We start from the raw sequence: 21,919 nt of genomic DNA, 5'->3' as shown, positions 1-21,919 counted from the left end.
GTGGAGATATTCTTGAGTTCTGTGTAAATACATACAACCACATTATTTTCAATATTTGTGCAATTTATATAATCCCAAGGAATTTAAGTGATATAAATTTTATTAGGATAACTTTGTCTTAAGTGTTAAAATGCAATCAGCAATCTTCCAGCAACCATTTCTATGCATTCAGATGAAGAATTAGGAGCATGGTAGGAAACCCTTGATAAAAGAGGATTGTAGCCTCCCTGGTAGGACCTTGGAAGCTGCCTGGATTTAAGGCCAGTAACTACCGAGTAAAATTGGTCTCCAGGTAAAAACAGTCTTGAGTTTGTCTTTGTATTTTAAAGAGGAGACAATATTAGCTTTGTCTGGAAGAGTGAAGTAAACTGCCCGATTGTAAAGCCAGGCTAAATTTAGAGGAGTGAGCCTGACCAACACCAAGAAGCGTGTGGCCTGGTGCTCCACCACGTCCAGGTAATGCTGCCTTCTCGGCCCTGTATTTTTGCGCACGCGCAATGGTGTCAACTTCGCCACTAGGAGGCGCCGGGCCCTCTTCAGGCTGGTCTTGGGGCGGTGCATGTGGCTGTGACGTCACTGCACGCGCCACATCTTGTTGCCCGGCAGCGATGGCGGCTTCTTTGGAGTCCGCGGAGGACCCACTGCGGAACTTTGTTCGAGTTTTGGAAAAGCGAGATGGCACGGTGTTACGACTGCAGCAGTATGGCTCCGGCGGCGTGGGCTGCGTTGTTTGGGACGCTGCCATTGTCCTTTCTAAGTACCTAGAAACGCCCGGGTTTTCCGGGGATGGGGCTCACGCTCTGAGCCGGCGGTCCGTGCTGGAGCTGGGCTCCGGCACTGGGGCTGTAGGGCTCATGGCTGCTACCCTCGGGTAAGAGCTGGTGCGGGGGGGCTGCTTTGTTCGGGAAATCCGGATTACTGGTTTACCACGCTTGTGCCTACACTTAACGTTATTTTATAGGGCTGATGTTGTGGTCACAGATCTTGAGGAATTGCAGGACTTGCTGAAGATGAATATTAATATGAACAAGCATCTTGTCACTGGTTCTGTTCAAGCCAAGGTACTGAAATGGTTTGTATGGCCTTTCAGCTTGTTTTAAGATAACGATTCTATTTTGCTTTAAATTGCGTTTCACTATAACCATAGTTAATACGAAGGGGACTTTCCAGAACTTGTTTATAAAACAGTGTTTTAAATTATTAAAGCAACAGTTAAATATTTTGGTTGATATTTTCAAGGGGGGAAGAAATAGAAGACTTTCCTTCTCCTCCAGACTATATACTGATGGCCGACTGCATATACTATGAAGAGGTGAGTATTCATTGAGTGAAGTGTCTATCTTTAGAATTTATACCATAATTTGTGGATTCCAAAGTGCACGCTTCTTCACATTTTAACATCTCTGAATGCAAGATATTTGTCCTATAGTTGATGACACAATAAAGAACATAAAGGTTACCAGAACTATATACATATACTGGTGATAAACATATAGACCTGTAAAATATGTTGACAGAAGTGTGCATTTTACTAGAGACTTATGTACTATTTTAAAGATTTTGCCATTTGGATCTGTTATGAAAAGCTTAAGTTTTTTGGTAAGCTCTTCCTAGTGAACATGTTAACCATGACATTGAGAATTAAGTTGCATTGTAAAGAATATATTGTTCTGTGGAAAGATTGATTCAGAATGGTACTTTTTTAAAAAAATTTTTATTTATTTATTTGACAGACAGATCACAAGTAGACAGAGAGGGGAAGCAGGCTCCCTGCGGAGCAGAGCCTGATTCAGGGCTCAATCCCAGGACCCTGAGATCATGACCTGAGCCAAAGGCAGAGGGTTTAACCCACTGAGCCACTCAGGTGCCCCCAGAGTGGTATTTTTTTAAATGGCAGTTTATATAATATTGTGGGCATTGCGTTTTTAAAATAACAAACATTGAACTAACTTAAATTCAAGTTAGGGTCAGACTCACTTTTGTGGGTAAATCCCAACTTAAAATAGATTAAAATTAATTTTTTAAGGATGAGGTCATTTCATTTGTTTTCTCATGGGAACTCCAAAATACAGTCATTTGAGTCTTTTGGAAACTGAAATCAATGCAGTGGTTGATTAGTGAAGAGTTTACCAGTCATTAGTTACAGAGCTTTAACCACTTATACTTTGTTGATTGACTCAGAGATGGCTAAATTGGAGGGGAGTTATAGTTACTCTCCACTTCCCCTATTCCCATTTTATAGTAAATATTAAAATTTTTAAAAATCATAAGTAAAAGTGATATTCTGTTTTGAACAGTCTTTGGAGCCGTTGTTGAAAACTCTAAAAGATCTTAGTGGATTTGAGACTTGTATTATATGTTGTTATGAGCAACGAACAATGGGAAAAAATCCAGAAATCGAGAAAAAATATTTTGAGGTAAGTACTAGATCTGTTTTTGTAGTGCTTTACATGACTTCAGCGAGGGTTTTCATGACTGTATGTTCAAGTATATTAAGGTAATTTTGAGTGGGGAACACATTCCACTTGTATGAATCCAAGGAGAGTATCCTTTGTTGCCCACCATTCTACTAAGCTTCTCCCCCAACCTTTTGCATCTTTTCTAATCCTTTGTTACTTTTTCTTTTCTAATTAGTTGATCTAGTATCTACAAAACAACCTAAAATAATAATGGTGACATCCTTGTCTTTTCTGGGGAAGTTTTCCATGCTTCTTTATTAAGCATGATGCTGGCTTTTGGGAATGTATTAATGATGTATGTAGTACTTTTGGAAAGTACATCACATCAGAGAAACATATGTGATATGTTTTTACCTCTGTGTTTTTACAAAAGCTTTCAACCAAGGTGTCCTATCTACTTTTGGGGGTGTTTTTTGTTTTTGTTTTTCACTTTTTATTTTGAAATAAAGACTTACAGAAAGTTGCAGAAGTATTACATAGAACCCCATGTATCTTTCACCCATCTTCCCCCAGTGGTCATCCACACCCTTTTGATGGGCAAAAAATCCATCACATTAAAAAGTGACTCCTTCTGAGGGTACATCTCCATAGTCCTGCAATTTATCCACTGAAAGGACTGCTTTGCTTAAATAAGAATGCAAATACATGACTCTGCCTCAGATAAGTGCTAAAATTGTTTTTCTTTTCTTGAAAGTAAAGAATTTAACTTTTGAGACTGTAATTAAAAATTCTATATTGTTAAACAGTTTAACTTGAGTCAGCACATGTAAAAATACTTATGTATAAGTTCTCAACTCAATTTTTCATATGTATACACCCAGGCAACCACCACTACATCAAGATACAGAACACTTTAAGGATCTCGGAATGCTCCCATGTGCCCTTTCCTAGTCGGTACTCCTCCAAAGTTAACTGTCATTCTGACTTCTGTCACCACAGGAAACTTCATGTTATGGAATTTACAGTATATCTCTTTTAAATTTATAGCTCCTCCAGCTAGACTTTGACTTTGAAAAAATTCCTTTGGAGAAACATGATGAAGAATATCGAAGCGAGGATATTCATATTTTATACATCAGAAAGAAAAAATCGGTAAATACATTCCTAGGTCTTTGTCCGCTGAGATCTCATTAGCTGGGCATTGTCTCTGGGCTAATGTGTGATGCAGATGCTGATTTTGATGTGGGGAAATACTTCTGATGACTCCCTGGGCTCAGGCACTCTCAGTGTTCAGATCATTTAATCTACCTGGCCTTGGATTCTCCCTCTAAAAAACCAAAAACAAAACAAAAACAGGCTTTTCTGATAAAGATCCTTTCCATCTATAAATAATAGAGCTTTGTAATTGGGCATTACCTCAGGCAACTATCTTAGCTATTTGTACATTTCTGTTTAAAAATGTCAGTTCTGACTTTTGTGGACTTTTTCCAACCATTCACATTTGGCAAATAGTCCAAAGTAAAGTATAACAAGGTAGATCTGCCCAGTAAGTAGAAATGTACTCAGTTAAATGGAATTTATGTATATTTCCCCTTTTTTGTTCCTTCCTTTAACTGTTAACATTAATTACATTTTTATATAAGATGCCTCTGTATGCCTAGAGTTTGCACGTGTAGAGGGGAAGAGTTGTATTTCATCCATTTTGTATCACCTTTTATATATGTGACCAGTAAAAGGCAAGACATGATCTAGTTTATGAATTAAGGATGCTAACTTTAGTTAGTCCCACTTGTTTCTGTTATCTTTGCTTTGATTGAATTCTCAGTGATGAAGTTTTCTGATTATGTGAATTCTAGTCAAAAGCAAGTAGCTTGTAATTTGGGGGATTAAGACTAAATGTTAGAACTGTAAGGAAAAAGAAGTGGTAGGATTAGTAATTCAGATCTGCTAACTTTCATTTGGCATAGTGCTGGAGATAGATAAATTTAAAAAATATTTTATGCCTTAAGGAATCTGGTTTTAGATCAAGCTGTTGTGTAGTTTAAAAGTAGAATTTTTTTGAGGCTTAAAGATTTTGTGTCTCCTAAATATAAAGGCTTTTTTTTTTTTTTTTGGCAAAGAATCACTTCTTTTTACAAAATTCATAAAATTCCCCCTTTTAAAATGTACAGTTCAGTGGTTTTTAATATATTCACAAAGGTGCACAAGCGTTACCACTTCAGTTCTAAACATTTTTTATCACCCCAAAAAGAAACCCCATACCCATTAGCAGTCGTGTCCTACCCCTGCCTCTCCCTAGCCCTTGGCAGTCACCAGTCTCTTCTCTGTGTGTGGATTGCCTGTTCTGAATACTTCACAGAAGTAGAATCACACACTGTGTGGCTCCCTGTATCTGGCTCCGTTTTGTAGTTTTATAAGAAAAATAGTTTTAATATTTCTTTGATACTACACCTTATCCATCCATTCATCAGTGATTGGACATTTCAGCCATTTTTCACTTTTTGGCAATAATGAAGAATACTGCTGTGAATATTCATGTAAGAATTTTTGTGTGACTTATGTTTTCAAATCTCTTGGGTATATAGCTAGAATAGAATTGCTGGGTTGTATGGGAACTCCATGTTTAACTTTATGGGGAATTTGCCAAACTGTACTCCAAAGCTGCTGTACCGTTTTATATTCCCACCGGCGGTAGCTGAGGGTTGTGATTTCTTCACCTCTTCACCAGTGCTTGTCATTGTCCATCTTTTTGATTGTAACTATCTCAGTAAGAGTGAATTTGTATCTCATTGTGGTTTTTATTTTCATTTCCTGAATGACTAATGTGGAATGTCTTTGCATGTATTTATTGGCCATTTGGATATCTTTACAGAAATACTTTCCCTGTTTTTAAATAGACTTGTCTTCTTACTGTTGAGTTGTATCTGTTCTGTATTCTGGATACTAGACCCTTACCAGATACATGACTTTCAAATACGTTCTCCCGTTCTGTGGTTTGTCTTTTTCTTTTCTTTTTTTTTTTCTTTTTCTTGCTAGTATGTCCTTTTAAGCACAAAGCTTTTTAATTTTGATGATGTCCAGTGTATCTGATTTTTCTTCGGTTACTTTGTTTTGGGTATCAGCAAAAAAACCATCTCTTAAAATTATGGATGGTTATTCATTTGAGCTGCATTAGGCATATTACTTAGTATTAAGTACCCAATAAATACTTAATTTTTTATAAGAAATTAGTCTTTAAAATTTTCTTTCTTTCTTTTTTTTTTCTTATAGAAATCTCTATCGTGAAATCTTTAGTCACCTTACCCAAGCCTCTAACAACCTGGGTAAGCTAAATATATGAATGGAGCATGTGAATACAGCATGGGAAGATTGTGTTCACAGATTTTTCCAGCATGTCCATAGAGATTCGATATATACCTGACAACCACCATGGGCTACCTGCAATTTGAAAATGATTACTGACTGCCTGTCTGCCAGTGGGCCTGAAATCCACCTTAGTTTACTTGTAGCTCAGCTTCAAGTTCTGCTTAAAAGAAAATTGTGTATCAGTCACTCCTCAAATGAAAGATAGGTGTTGAGGTTTGCCTTAAGTCTACCAGAAGTAAACAGTGAAGTGGCATGGTTGACTTGGCATTATTGTCAGGAAACTGGAGATGAATTGATCCAGTTTCTAAAGAGAGACATCTATTACTATGTAATTCTGTTTAAGTTGAAACTAGTAAAATTTAGTTGTTGTCAAGATCAACAAATCTAAAAGTTGGTTTTTATTTTAATGTAATTATGCATTGGTTTTTATCGTATGTACCTTCCACTTCGATAGCATTAATATCAAAATGTTCTTAAAAACCCGAAAATGCTGTTTTGTATACTGTTAGCCAAAGTTTTATTCTTTTCCTCCACCATACATGTCTGTGTGAGTTAGATAGTAATTTATACTGTAATGAGTTGGTAGGAATGAAAGTGAGAAATCAGGAGAAAGAAAAGGTATCTTTACAAACTTTTTCGTTTGCGAATGCAGCAAGAGTAAGAGTCCAGTTTCAGGCTTGTGCACTTTTCGTCGCGTGTATCTTCCAGGAAAATGGCTAAAATCACCAGTGTTTACATGAAACAGAGAAATGTTTTTAAATAACTACAAATGTGGCTCTCTATATATTTACCAAGTGTTTTGATTCTATGTATTCTCTGTTTTATCTTACAATGATAATCATCTCACAGACTGATCTTTCAAGGACTTCAGTTACACCAGTTGTGAAGAGTAATACTAACTGGATAGAATTCTGGTATCTGTAGGCATTGGTGCTAGGTGGCACATTTTATGTATTAAAATAAACATTGTTTTTGAGATCCTGTGATTTTTGTGAATGTTTCAGAAATAGCTTTGAAGAAAATGAATATCTAAATCAGGCTTTCCAGAAAAAGAAAAAGAAACCCTATTTAGAGAAATCAAAGATCCAAGTGAAAAGAACCATTCTTTCCTTCAGGCTTCCTTTGGTCTTTAAAGTTTGTCTTGCTGTTCTTTTTCAAAATACCTTGTTCATACAGCCCTTAGCATTTCATTAACCAGTTTACAGACAGTTTAACCTAAATACATGATTCTTTGTTAGTTACAGGTAGCACCAGTTATTATTAGTGAAGTCTTGGCACAGATGACTACTTTCTAGCCTATTCCATAACACTGTGAAACTTGAATAAGTCTGACATTGACCAGCTATAGTAATCCATTCAGATTCTCGATCCCTTTTCAACCTCCTCTTCTTTTCACTATACTTCCAATATTCACTACCTCTGGGTCTTCTGCCTAAAGTGCCCCTTGGCATTCCTGTAGGAAAGCCCAGCTCCTTTACCTCACAAAGGTGCACCTTACACTCCAAAATTTTCTGGAGGAATTGGGTTGAAGTCAGCCTCTACAGCTTCGCCAGAATCACGCCTTTACTACTTATGTGTGCCTATTTCCCTTCCCTGTCCTATTCCCGCTCCCTTACTTAATTTATCACCTTAAAGCCTCACTTGCATACATTCATCGCCATCTGTTCTGGAGAACTGACCTAAGTTACTGAATGTAGATTTAAGTAATTTGTAACATTAAATCATGGGATTTTTTTTTTTTCCTATTCTGGAATAAAGCCAGAGCAGAGATTAAAAAGTACCACATTTCAAATTAAAAAAGAAAAAGGTACCAAGTCTCCACATTGTAAGACCAAAGAACCACTGGTTTGGTAGGACCAGTGAGCACTGCAGGGCTTACTGGGGACTGCCAGTTCCAAAGAACCTGCCCTATCACCACCCACCATTCTGCAGACAGCCAGAGAGGCCTGGGAGAGGTCTTTTTGAGGAATGTAGTGTTGGGGAATGGGATTTTGTCCTGGGGACTCTCATGAGTCCTTTGGACTCTTCATCTGCACTCAGAAACCACAGGAGAGAGGCGTGAGGGAGCAACTCAAGATTAAAGATGCTTCTAGGAGGAGGAGCCCAGCATTTTCTCCACCTGGTTGAGTTTACCCAGCAGATTAGCACATCTGTGGTTTTTTTTTTCTCAGAGCATGGGAATGAAATTGGAGAGGTGAGGACTATCAGGCAGAGAGATGTTAAAGATGGGTCCTGCCAGCTGCTGTTGATACAGGAGTTGGAGGCCAGAGGACTTGAGCAGCAACATGGAGAAGTTCAAAGGCAGGTGCAGAAGATGAGTGAGTTGTGATGCCACGGACTGGGGATCAACCAGAATACAACCAACTCCAATCCCCCGGGACTGCCAGGGCTGGGGTCAGGTGAGAAGACAGCTCAGGAATGAACCTCTGGACCTCTAGTTGAGTGGGGGCTTGCCACTGTGCACCATGAAACCCACAGGCCAGTTATCAGAATGCAGTTATAGCCCATTAAGGTGGCCCCATTGTAAGGCGGTGTTTCTCAAACTAGGCTGCACATGGAATCACCTGGAAAATTAAAAGCAAACGAAAGCCATGTTCGGGTCCCAGTTAAATTTAAAGATTTATTTATTTGACAGAGAGATAGATCACAAGTAGGCAGAGAGGGAGGAAGGGAAGCAGGCTCCCCGCTGAGCAGAGAGCCCAATGTGGGACTCGATCCCAGGGCCCTGAGATCATGACCCGAGCCGAAGGCAGCGGCTTAACCCACTGAGCCACCCAGGCGCCCCAAGGGTCCCGGTTAAATTTAAAGGCATGGGATTTTTATTAAAGGGCTCCAGGTGGTTTGAATTTAGCATAAATTGAGAACTGCTGTGTTAAGGAACCCTAGCATCTGTTTCCCAAGGGGAAGGGAGCAGAGGGAGAAGAAATACAAAAATAAACCATCCATGATTAGAGTGGGTCTATACTGCATAGGGAGGGAAGGAGCTTTGAATCTGATGTGGAATCATCTACAAAATAGGTTTTAAAATAAATAGGACAGAGCTTTAGAAATTGACTGTTTACCTGAAAATTTGGAGAACCTGGTCAAGAAGGCAAAGGTGATGCTACTCAAGAAGAAAGGGGAGTCTAATAGCTGGAAAAATGAAATTGTTATAGGCTAGACTCCAAGGACTTGAGTCTCCCCTGTGAACCAGTTATAACTAAAGGTCTTTGAAATTGCACAACGTGTTATCTCAATCAGGTATAGTTCACAACCAAGGGTCTGTGAATCTTAGGTTTCATGAACTTGGGAGTGAAGTTAGGTTATTTTTCATTATTTTAAGAATTATTAATCCAGAATGATGGTGGGATTTTTTACACAGCTACCTTTTTCTTAAAAGTTATCTTGTTAAAGGATGCCATTGCGATATTAACTCAGACTATAATTACTGTATTTTAAGAAGTGTGGGTTATAGAAATAGGACTGTTGTTCTAAAGTTTCCCTGTAGATGGCATTGCTTGACTTTATCCTTAAACATTTTATAAAAAGGAAGTTGTTAAAATAGAACATTTTGAAATGGAATCACACTTGCCATTTTAAAGGTAAACTAAATTAGATTTTAAAGAATCGAGCTACTTATCAAGAGTTGCTTTCAAGTACAGCATGATTGTCTTAGTGTGTTTGGGCTGCTAGAACAAAGTATAGACTGGGGGGCTTATAAACAAACCTTTCTCACAGTTCCAGAGGCCAGGAAGTGCAAGCAAGATCAAGGCACCAGCTTCGTTACCAGCTCTCTTCTCATTGTAACGTCACATGGCAGAAGAGCAGAGGATCTCCTTGGGGTCTCTTATAGGACACTGACCCCATTTAGGAGAGCTTCGCCCTCATGACATACTCATCTCTCAAATGCCCACCTCCAAATACTATCACAATGGGGGATAGGTTTCAGCATAAGATTTTGGGGCTGGGTTGTGGGTGGGAAGCAGAAACATGCAGACCATAACAATAGTGTAGGTAAAGCTGATTTTTTTCTTATAAAATTGTATTTGACTTCTTCTGTCCCTTGCAATCCGATATGCCTTTTGAATTTCTGAATATTATTTGTAAAGCTACAGAAATTGCAATTCTTAGACCATTTCTCTGCTATTGATACCTTCTGTGAGGGACCTTTAAGAGGCTGAATTAGTTGGTCAGGTTCTGAAAATTAAATCGACCTTGAAAGTACCTTTTATATAAGGCATGATTTTATGTTTGAGGTGTTTGAAACTTCTAATTAATTTTAATTAGTTTTCCAAACCAGTGTACCTTCCTCACTAGAGTAATAAGTAGCTATTACATCAAAAGACTGAAGCTCTGGCTTTACCACAGTCCTGCAGGCTTAGGCCTTCTGTTTGACTTTTGGTCTTTTTCCTCAAGGAACATCAGGATTTGGAAGAGCTTTTGGTGCATTGATAGTAAACATTGTAAAAGTAGAATAGTCCATTGTCATACCATAGAGATCTCCAAGCTACTACAGAAAGAAGTTGTGGCGACAAAATTTTACTGAAAATTCGTCAAGTAATGAAAAAGCGAAGTTTTCACTTTATATAATTTTGAGTAAGAAAGCATTGGGTTAAAACTGTTTACTTACTTGGGGTCATTTAGGATATTGTCTTAGGTTCTTAAATATTGGTTGGAGTTTTGTGACAATTTAGTGAGTCCATCAATTGAGAGGTAGATTCTATGGGGACCTGGGTCCCATGCCTGACCAGGAGGAGCTCCTGTCAGTCTGGAGCAGGTCAAGTTCCCAGGTCCAGAGCGTATCACCAATGAGAAGCAGAAGCTGTTCACCAGTAAGCTGCTAGATGTCATGGACAGAGTAGTGATCCTGGAAATCAGTGGTCATGCCATTTATGCCATCAGGCTGTGCCAGTGTAAGGTGTACTGGTCTGGGCCATGTGCCCTATTGCTTGTGGCCCCCAACCTGACTGAGAGACAAAAGAAGATCAAACTATTTTGCCTGGAAATGTTCCTTAGTGATCTCATTGCCCACCAGAAAGGACAGATAGAGAAGCAGCCACCATTTGAAATCTACTTATGATTTGGGAAAGAATGGCCAGATGGGAAAGCCCTGGAAAGGAAGCTCATCTTGGTTCAGGTCATTCCAGTGGTAGCTTGGATGATCTACGAGGTGTTTTCTGGTGTTTTCACACAATAACGTAACAAGATAATTTCTGTTTATAACAAGGTAATTTTCAAATAATGGACTTAAAAATGTGTTAGAGCAAATTATCTCCATGATAATGTTCTCATGTGCATTCTTAAAACCATGTGTCAGAGCATAGGCCTAACGACCAGATTATCTGGGCTTAAATTCCAGTTCTGCCATTTACTATCTGTGTGACCTTGAGAAAGTTATTTAAACTGTGTGCCTGTTTTCTCACATGTCAGGTGAAGGTCATAATAGTGTCTACCTAGTAGTTTGCCATGGGGATTAAACCAGTTTAATACATGTAATGCACTTAGGTACCAGGCACATAGTAAGTGTTCAAAAAATGTGATTATAATAGAGGTGTAGGGACGAGGAAAATGTATATAATGTAAGTCGATTTTTATCTATATTTCAATGTAAAATCTGGACATTTTTTTGAGAGTGTAGGGCCCTTGTACCCATCACTCCCCCTTCATGATAGCAATGGCCCTTGGGGTAGGAGGAGGTTGAGAATGCTGTTCCATCTCCTTTATTTGAACAAGTAAGCAGTTCTAGAAAGAGGAAGAAAATGGAGTGAAAGAAAAACATTTGTTTCCCATTCATTTTTTTGGTTTTAAAGTAAGAGTCATGGGCATTCGAAGGCCAATAGGTACAAGAGACACATTTCTAAGTATAGGAGCCTGGCCTTGCTGGCTGGAGCTCCAGGATTACCATTCCACCTCCCCGGACCTTCAGCCAGTTCTTTCCTCCATGGTTCTTATCTCTGTAAAACTGAGACCAGTTAGGAGGCAGGTGATGAATGTACAGCAGCAGGTCATTTTTCGGAAGAGGGACTCAATGCATCTACATAACTATGTTCAAAGTTTGGATGTATTAACTCTAAAAGAGCAAGGCAGTGTAGCAGCTACCTCCCAAGGAAGCGATCTTTGTCCACGTAATGAACGTATGTGATGCGTTGCGGGAGCTCAGTGTAGCTAGTCCCTCCGGCTGCCTGGGGGAGCCTGTGCCGACAGACAAGAACAAGAGAGCCTTGAATTGTAGCTGCTTCCTCAGCCGGTGAAAGAGGCACGTGGGCTCACCTGCATTTGTTAAGTTTTTAAGACCTTTTTTATTTTCAACTGATGGGAAAGATTGTCATGAACACTGAATAGCTGGTTTTAGTTTTTAGAAACATTCATTCCTTAACCTATAATACAGTAATTTATCTTGGTGAAGCGTAAGTTGGCGCTTTTTAATATTTATGAGGCTGAAAACTGTTATTTCTCCCTCACAGAGCAAACTGAAGGCTTTTGGAAAAGAGCTATGCTAGATGTAGGTTTTACAGGGTTTAGTGTTTGAGTAGTTCGCAGGTCTCCTTCCTGTTACTAGCTTTCATGAAGTAGTACTAGCAGTCTGTTAAACCCTTGATGGATCAGTGCTTTTAAATGGTCCTGGGTAATTTGTTTAAAGTTAACTTTTGTTCCAGTTTGTTAATTTCCTGAAACCCAGGCATGAACAGTGTGAGCTCCAGGTCCACGTGTTGGCTCACCATTGCTTTAATAAATCATTACCACAGTTAAGAGTGTACAATACAAACGTCCATGTATCCACCCCAACACCTGACCTTGTTCTTTTAGGAGTGTGTCCTGAAAACCCACTTGTGGGGCGCCTGAATGACTCAGTTGCTTAAGCGTCTGACTCTTGATTCCAGCTCAGGTCATGATCTGAGGGTTGTGGGATCAAGCCCTCACATGGGGGGGATTCTACATTTAGGAGGAGTCTGCTTGAAATTCTTTCTCTTCCTTTATCCCTCTCGCTCCCCACTGGGGCACACTCACTCTCTCTAAATAAATAAATAAATCTTAAAAAAAAAAAAAAAAAAGTCTTCTCGTACTGCACACACAGTACAGCTGCATATCGGGGTACTCCAAATGTAAAGAGCATATTTTATCCGAAACTTAGATGAGAAGCTTTACACTCGCATTCAGAATGAGTATAAAGAATACTCTCATGGCGTATAATTCGCATAGGCCTGGTTTCTCGAAACTTAAAAACAGGAAACACAAGTCTTACATTCTCACAGATAATAAATGTTTAACCAGAAAGTGTCTTTGGATGTCTGTGACAATTATGAATGTAGGTACAAAAATGTGCCTTTATATTTTTGTATGTATGTATGTATTTATTATTTATTAGAGGGGGTGGGTGGGAAGGAAGTTAAGGGAGAGGGAGAGAATCTTAAACAGGCTTCATGCCCATTGTGGAGCCCAATTTGGGGCTTGACTTCATGACCCCGAGATCATAACCAGAGCTGAAATCAAGCTCAGCTTAACTGATGGAGCCACCCAGGTGCCCCCAAAAATATGCTTTTAAAATTGCTGTCTTCTTTCTAAATCTTGTCACAAAGATCCTTTTTTTTTAGCTTCATTGTTCCAAAACTCTCTGCGCTCTCAGGCATATATGTGACACCCACATTCAGTCTGTAACTCTCTGTCTGGAGTGTCTGGTTGTTAATCTGAGATCCTAAGGAAGAGGAGAGCACAGTAGTGACTCAGTGTGGCAGGAGGAACAGAATTCTCTGTTAACCCTGGGAGACAGCCCCAGTTCCACGCTATGTCTGGTCACCTTCCCGTTATGCACCCAAGCTTGAACATTCTGTTTTTCTCTTGAGAAGATCGTTCACTTGATTACTAACTATTCCACCTGTATGTCCTTGAGCAACGTGACCTCTGAATGTTAACATCCCTTGCTATGAAAGAAGAAAGCCGTGCACTGGCTAGTGCCATGGAGACGGCTCAACTCTAGTTGAGTCTAGTAAATGGAGATGAGAGCATGGAGGAAGGCGTCTCTCTACAGAAGCCTCAGCTGTTGAGCTCGCTCTGAGAATTGAGAGCAGCCAAGTCTTGTAAACTGGGGAAATGTGAGAGAAGTCACCCTAAGCAAACAACACTTAACGTGATCCAGGGGAAAACAAACAGAAGCCTCAATTGCCAAAAAGGAGGGGTTCCGTTTTGCAGCCTGCCAATCAATTACTTGTGTGTCCCGCCCTGACTTTTTCACCTCCTCCATAGACTCCACCCTCCTCAGCGGAGAGGACGGAGAGGTTAAGGGGAGGAGACTCAAGAGGTTGCTCTTACCAAAAATTTAAAAATCTGGAAGGCACTAATAAGATACTAGGCATTAGGGGTTTGGTACTTCCCAGAGGAATGTAATACCAACACAAAAGAAAGAAATAGCCCCCTTGAAACCATGGAGATCCCAGTGCTGCAGAGGGCAAGAGCAGAATTGAGCAGAGAAGTTACTGGAGACTCCTTAAATAACTATAAAAGGGACAACAGATGAAATACAGTTTGTTGCTTTTAGTTTTTGCACACTTAACCTGAAGCCGAGGTCCCATATGTAAAGTGTCTAGAATAATACCTGGTATAAAGGATCTCAAGACATTCTCTTCCCTTCTCCCATTATCAAATCCACCCTCCATGATTTCTCCAATTTGGTTCAACACAGATATTTTACCCTTTTATTTTTTTTTTTTCAAGATTTTATTTATTTGACAGAGAGGGATCACAAGTGCAGAGAGGCAGGCAGAGAGAGAGGGGAAAGCAGGCTCCCTGCTGAGCAGAGAGCCCGATGCGGGGCTCCATCCCAGGACCCCCAGATCATGGCCTGAGCCGAAGGCAGAGGCTTAACCTACTGAGCCATCCAGACACCCCACAGATATTTACTCTTTCAGTTAACAAACAGGTACAGAAACAGGTATCTGTACATGTCCAGTGTACACATTTGTACTCTCTTAGCTACTAGGGCCAAATCAATCAATCAGATGCAGTCTGTACCCTTAAGCAGCTCACTTATCCGTAATGTGATAGACGTGCAAAAAGAATTGCATCTCTGGGGTAAGTGCAATAATTGAGGTTTGAATTAGCTCCAGCGGCTGTAGGAAGGACAGTATGGTTAACTCGGGCTTGATCAGGGACGATCGCAGGAGGGGACTCTTCTGCCTCACTGCCTAGTCTCACTCATGGTACCATCCTCTCACCATCTTTAATTCCTTCTGCCACTTCATAAAACCAGTGGGTCATTGAATCCCCCATCAGAGGGACTCACAGTCCTTCTCCCCTTTCTGTTTTTATTGCTATCCCCTCAGGTTCGGGCCTCTTTACCTCTAATTTATGCTCCCATCATAGTCTCCCACTTCAGGTGTGTTTCCACACACATCTGTGCAAACAATGGTGACAGAGCACTTTGCTAACTCAGAGCTCCGAACCGTTCATCCTGCTCAGAAACGTCCCCAGAGGGGCGCCTGAGTGGCTCAGTGGGTTAGGCCACTGCCTTCGGCTCGGGTCATGATCCCAGGGTCTTGGGATCAAGCCCCGCATCGGGCTCTCTGCTCAATGGGGAGCCTGCTTCCCACCTCTTTCTGCCTGCCTCTCTGCCTACTTGTGATCTCTGTCAAATAAATAAATAAAACCTTAAAAAAAAAGAAAAAGAAAAAGAAACGTCCCCAGAGCCTGCTGGACGTTCAATATCATTGCCAGTATACTCCTGTCGCTCGTCTCTTGCTCTTTTGCTGAAATGGATGTTTCTGGATATACAGTGTGTTTTACTGGTCTTGTCTTTACTCATGATCTTTTCATACAGTGGGCAATTGTGGCAATAACTTCTGTACTTTATCAGACCCTCTCCCAATTGTCTGATAAAGACCAAATTTCTCAGAACCCACTGCACTGACCCTTCTGCCTGCCCTGTAACCAAACCCAGCCAAACTGCTTCATGTCCTCAGCTGCAATTTAGGGGTGGGTGTCACATGACCCAACCTACCGCACCCTCCCCAGCGCCTTCCTGGATAAGAGGCACTCCCTCTTCTCTAGGATAGCTAATGCTAATGGTGAAATGAGCCTTGAGTTCCCAAGAACAAAAGTTAACCCAGAGGAAAGGAGATTCTAGAAGCAAAGAGAGAAACTGGGATTCCCTTTGAGCCTCTGGAACCAACCATGCCTAAAGCCAGCTGTACTTCCTGGACTCCCTAGTTCTATGACCAAGTTAACCTTTGGGATTTGATTTCTTTTCCTTATAGTAGAGCAGGTCCTAACTGGTAGAGTGTTCAAGCTTTTCTGCTCTTCAAACCCTCCTACTCCTTTCTTAAGATCCTTTTCAACCACTGCTTTCCTCAGGAAGTGATTTGCTTTCTAAGCCTTCATTTTGTCCATAATACCAGCCCAATCATGTTAGCAGTTGACTTACAAGCTTTCTAGAATAGTGTTGGTTGCTGATCATACTATGGAAATCTTAATCTACCACATTACAAAAGTAAACATCATAAAACTAGTCAGAAAGCAAAAGCGAGGAAACGAAAACCCGCTGGAGGAATAGTTTGATTTCATGTGTTAACAAAGGAACAAATCCACCACCTTTGTACCCAGAAAATGTTCAAGCCTCCATCTCTTGATGAATTCCATCCTAGAACTCTTATTTAGAAGAAATAACTCAGGAGTCAAGAAGATGACTTGCTTAGGGTAGATGCTGGAACTGGACTAACCCCCAAGGTTAGGGGGTGCCTAGAAAGTGAAGGGAAAGTTACAACATGTATTAGGAGGGTCCTTAGGCAATAAGGTGTGAAGCCCGGCGAGGAAGATTAGGGATGGAAAGGGTTGTCTAAGAAAGGTTAAACTTCATTGCTGCTTTTTTCCTGGATGATGAGTAAAGGCCACATTTTGTGTGGGGTTTTAGTTTTTATCTCTTATTGTCATTCCCTTTAGTGACACAGCTTTCAGGAAAGTGACACCTGGGTGAAAGTGAAGCAGAAAGTGAAGAGGCCAGTGTGAGAAATATATTTGCCCACATTACCCTCTAGGGAGGCTCACAGGAAGAGAGCAGTGTCCTCTGCTTGGGGCCAGGTTTGGAAAGGCGAGGCAGAGCTTGCTTACTGGATGGACTGGGCAGAGCTGGAAGACCAGGGAAAGCCCCTATACTGGGTGGCTACTCGGAGGGATGCAAGATAGAATCTCCCCTTTCCCAGTATATGCCGGAAGGGAGCCCTGCCATAGGGGCACAGTTGACTCTTGGGGATTCGAGATGTTATAGATACACATTCCGCTGGACTTTAGATGTACTAGTCCAGAGCAAGTATTTGAAAAGATTGCAATGAGACTGTTTTTTTTCTATATTACCAGATTTGAAACTGTCAATACAATTTTTACTCATATCATATTATTCCAAATAAACTGATAAGGTAATTTTAAAAATTGTGACTTCTTTTATGGGATGGCTAAAGTTTTTCTATTGTGATTATATACATATCCTAAAACCAAATTGAGATTTAAAAAATACATATCTAAAATAACAGCATGCATTTCAAAAGCTTCCAGAATTATCCCTAAATCTCACAAGGGCTAATTTATGAAAGACCTAAGACAACCATTCACTTTCTGCTCCCACAGTAGAGCCCTAGGTTGATATTAAATACAGCTTTGATGATTGACAGATGACTGGCCCCAGTTATAGGAGAATTAAATTAGCAACCAGTAGGAAACCAGATTAAATGGCGGGTTGCATCTGGATGGGTTCAGGACTGTCAAAACTGATATAAGTGCTGCTTTATGTGATCTTGCTTAATGTGATCAGAGCTAACCTAAGACTTAAGCTAATATTGCCACTTAGCAATTCAGAGTTTTGCATTTAGATAAAGATCTCTGCCCAGACCTGTGTAATGTGAGCAGAGAGAATGATGGTGTGTCTATAAGGAAGGGTGAAGGCTGTACGTAGGTTTATAATTAATTGATAAAAGGCTGGAAGAATTGTGCAGCTTTATTTTTCTTACCGGTGTCTCTAGAACACAGGCCCATCTTGCCAGATAGACTTGAAAATGTCACCGTAATTCTAGAGCAAAAAGAGTGGCATTGTTTGCTGTCCTTCCTTGAGGACCTGGCAAGGAGAGTGGAATTCTGTAAGGAGAGAGCCCAGGACTGAGGCCTCTTCATCCTCCTGTGCTCAGGAAGAGAATGAAATGGCTATATAGCTTATGAATCTCCTCAGAAATGTTTCTCCAGGGGCACCTGGGTGGCTCAGTGGTTTGAGCCTCTGCCTTCGGCTCGGGTCATGATCTCGGGGTCCTGGGATCGAGCCCCGGGTCGGGCTCTCTGCTCAGCGGGGAGCCTGCTTCCCCCTCTCTCGCTGCCTGCCTCTCTGTCTACTTGTGATCTCTGTCTGTCTATCAAATAAATAAATAAAAATCTTTAAAAAAAAAAAAAAAAGAAATGTTTCTCCAACCGCAGGAGAGTTCTTGCAACTCTCAGGCTGACCCATGAAGTCCCAGGGGGTTTTGCTGCCGAGCATAGACTGTGATTCGGAGAATCACTCAGAGTCCCCTCCAGTGGTCCTGTCCCTCTCCTGACTAAAGATTTGCCTCAGCATCTTTTGGTGGAAACTTTCTGGGCTAGATGCAGGCCAGATGGTGAAGGCTGAAGTCCTATCCCCTCTGCTGACAGGCTGAGTCCTTGGGCAAGTCCCTCAGTCTGAATTTGTTTCTTCACCTGTAAGATGGGGATGATGACAACAGTGGTGATATTCGTTCTGTCCACCCACGGAGTTTTTAAGGTACTCAAACAGGAAAATGGCTGTGAGAGCCAAAGTTCCACTTGAAAGCCGAATGGAAGTGTGAGCTACTGTGTTTGGTGCTCACCTTTGACAAAAGGCGTGATTCCTCCTTCCACCGATGCAGCCAGGCACGCTCCGCTCGGGGAGTAAACAGAGGCATTTCTCCCCGACTGCGAGCTCTCTGTTCACAGCAGCTGTCTGTGGATCTGCTTCATCTCCGAACGGGCAGGTGTGTTTGGCTGATAGTTCCCCTTGGTCTCTCAGTGCCTTTTCCCTTCAGCCTCTAGTTGATCTCGGGCCCCATTTTATCAATCTTCGCCCTCACTTTTTCTCTTCACAGGAGATATGGAGAGACAGAGTCACCTCCTTTGTGGCTGGTGGACCAGGCCTTGAGGCAGGTGGGGGGATACCACGGCATTGTGAGCTGCCGGCTGCATGGACAGGAGGCAGTTCCTGGAAGGAGTTAAATGCTGTAGGACAGAGCCTAAGACATGCCAGTCATTTTATAAATACTTTTTATCCCCCTCCTCCTCCTCCTTATCACTACTACTAATACTATTACTGTTACTACTACTACTACTACAATGAGAGCATAGAAGATTGGACTGGTTTTGCAAATGTGTTTCCTTTGACTTCTCCAACTTTCCTCAACTGCACACTGTGGCTTATTTCATTGTCCCTGGAAGACTTTTGGGTTGCGGGTCTTCCAAAGTAGGCGGTAAACCCTGCTCTGTCTTGTGGGAGCCCCTAGCCCATCGGAAGCCCAGCCTTGGAGACCAGGGCATTAGACACTGGGCTTGCAGAGGTGCCGAGACCCCTCAGGCCCTGGCTCATCGGACAGGGCTCTCCCCAGGGCTGAAACTCACGGGAGGGCTCAGCTGCAGGAACCCACTGGTGTTTGCTCTCAGCTGCCAACTTTGCTCAGAGAGAGGAAGTTCTGCAGCGGCCTGGACAGGCAGGTCCTGAAGGTGGTGGCGACGTTGGGCAGGGTGCCGAGAATCCTTCTGAGATGGCCTTGCGTACTCTGTCTTCAAAGCATCCCCTCATCCCTTGCAGCTGGAGAAGCTGCGGCACACTCCCAGCTGGCTCCTGGTTCCAGTGTCAGGCCTCAGACACTGAGGAAGTGCTGCGCCTGCTGTTTCAGGCTCTGAGCTGCTCACGGCTCAGAGCCCATTTGTCCACTGGCGCCTTCTTCCTTCCAAGGACACCATCCTCTTCAACAAAAGAGAGTCCCAAATACTCATTACATTCACTTTACGTAAACCCCTGGTCATGGCACAGGGGCCGAGGATCCCCTTTGGTCCTTGCACTTGACTCTGACTTTGTTGATTCGCATCATGTAAGTGCTGGTTGGGAACGGGAAGGAGTTTGTCTAGCCCAGAGGCCTCTCCAGATGCCTCCGTTCTAAAGAATCTCTTCTGTTTGTCCATAGTGGAGCTTTGGTGACATTTTTACATGTTTCTTGTCTCATGCATCTTGCTAACACCATGGTCCCCTCCTTGAAGACAAGAACAGCATCTCACATCCTGCGTGATCCTTGCACTTATTACTAGAGAAAGATTCCATTATCCAGGGCAGTAATTAATTAATCCAACTGTCCTTTCTGGAGCACCTGCAATGTGTGACTAGGCCCTAGGGAGTATAAACATAAGCAGATGTCAGTACAAAGTGAGGCCATAGAGTGGAGAAAGTGTAGTAGCTTCCATCGTAGAGTTTGGTATGATCAAGAGCGTTAGGGTTGAGAGAAGGCAGGTCGGAAAGGATGAAAGGGGAGAGATGGTGGCTGAAGACAAAGGGGGATCCCTGGGGGCAGGGACACGACGTGAGATTGGGAGGATCCCAGATGGAAGGAATGCGATCCAGAGCACAGGCATGGGCAGATGACTTGGTTCTGGAAGGAAGAGGGTCCCCCGCTCCGGTAGACTAATGGAAGGAAAGAAGAGGGAGCTGCATTCGGGCGTGGATGTGGAGGGGCAAGGTGTTCACCACTGATTTCCCAGGGTTTTCGCGATTAAGTGAATCAAAAAGGAGACTTGGGTCCCCACGTGAAGGAGCTTATGCTGCTAAGGATCCATGGCTGGGGTGACTTTTCTGTGACACAGAAACAGCTGTGTGGCCTGATGGGGGAAGATCCCGGCAAAGGGAAGCTAAAGAAAAGCAAAGCTGGGAAACAGATCTCCTGAGGGTCCTCTTTCCCTCACTCCCCTGCCCTCACCCCAGGTACCAGGATCCTGAGGCCCCTAGGGGGCACCCCACTGAACTGGCCTTCCCCAAGTTCCCAAGTACCCCTGACCAACCTCCCCTCTTCCCTCAGAAGGCCCCTTGCTGGTGACCTGTCAACTAAGTGCTGCTTTGTTTCGGCTGGTGCTGCCGGCTTTGGGTGCTTATCTCTCAGATAACAGCATGATATTCTTGGGGGGGCAGGGAGGTCCCAGTAGTCTTAGCTCACACAGACTTTACATCAGCTCTGGATCAATATTCCAAATTGTTAATTCTCAGAGACCGTTCAACAAAGTATCAATTTACCATATGGCCAACTTGTCAAATTTACCAAAATAACCAGTTTCCCAAAGCTTGTTTCAAGGCGTACTCAATGTATGAATATATTCATGCATATATTTGTCTCAAATATAGTCAGTGAATATAAATATATGCCTCATGCATAGTCAATCATTCTGAAGATGTCCAACAGAGAGGAATATATTTTTCTGGTGAATGTGGTTAATATGTATTTATTATGGACAGGATTGTGCCCCTCTGAAATTCATATGTTGAAATCCTAACCCCCAGTACCTCTGAAAGTGCTATTTGGAGATAGAGTGTTTAAAGAGGTAATTAAGTTAAAGTGAGGTCATTAAAGTAGATCCTAACCCCATATAACTGGTGTCTTTATAAGAAGAGATTAGGACGCTGATGGGCGCAGAAGGAAGACAATATGAAGACACAGGGAGAAGATGGCCATCTACAAGCCAAGGACAGAGACCTCAGAAGAAACCAAGCCAGCACCTTTATCTTGGATGTGTAGCCTCCAGACCTGTGAGAATATACATTTGTGTTGTTTGAGCCCCCCAGACTGTGGTACTTTGTTATGGTGGTCCTAGCGCTCTAGCGCAATAACGTCATGGCTATATTTAAAAATATAAGATGTATTTCATCTGTATTTTAAGGAATGATTTGTTAAAAGATTTGAGTTTAAAAAAAAAAAAAAGATTTGAGTTTTAGAGCACTTTAGTCCCCTCAAATATATTCAAGAAGAAGATATTCATTTAACATTTTAAAAGTCTTAACATAAATCTGTTCAAATTCATTGATTCTTTTCAGGAAGAATATTTCTTCAAACAAGATTTTGATAGATGTGGCAGGTCGGTCATTGATTTACAGCCAGTCTGGCTGCTGTCCCGATTCTACA

The 21,919-nt window shown here is 41.8% G+C and overlaps 1 protein-coding gene across 3 annotated transcripts; it reads left to right on the top strand.

Moving 5' to 3' along the window:
- Positions 1–99: 99 nt before the first annotated feature.
- Positions 100–21,717, top strand: VCPKMT (valosin containing protein lysine methyltransferase). Of its 3 annotated transcripts, XR_009355664.1 has the most exons (8): positions 100–871; positions 962–1,072; positions 1,240–1,312; positions 2,298–2,417; positions 3,447–3,551; positions 5,670–5,722; positions 7,937–8,164; positions 21,407–21,717. XR_009355664.1 is itself a non-coding variant. In XM_059182040.1 (7 exons), the coding sequence occupies exons 1-6, from the start codon at positions 498–500 to the stop codon at positions 5,682–5,684; spliced, it is 798 nt and encodes a 265-aa protein (XP_059038023.1). In that variant the 5' UTR covers positions 100–497; the 3' UTR covers positions 5,685–5,722; positions 7,937–21,398. The 3 variants fall into 3 exon arrangements, 2 of the variants coding, with proteins under 2 accessions (XP_059038023.1, XP_059038022.1); XM_059182040.1 differs by lacking the exon at positions 21,407–21,717 and having other exon boundaries at positions 7,937–21,398; XM_059182039.1 differs by lacking the exons at positions 7,937–8,164; positions 21,407–21,717 and having other exon boundaries at positions 5,670–6,741.
- The last annotated feature ends 202 nt before the right edge of the window (positions 21,718–21,919 follow it).

Source organism: Mustela lutreola, chromosome 7 (genome assembly GCF_030435805.1).
Source record: "Mustela lutreola isolate mMusLut2 chromosome 7, mMusLut2.pri, whole genome shotgun sequence".
NCBI lineage: Eukaryota > Metazoa > Chordata > Mammalia > Carnivora > Mustelidae > Mustela > Mustela lutreola.
The sequence above is the reverse complement of the archived record's forward strand: the minus strand, read 5'-3'. Positions and strand labels throughout refer to the sequence as shown.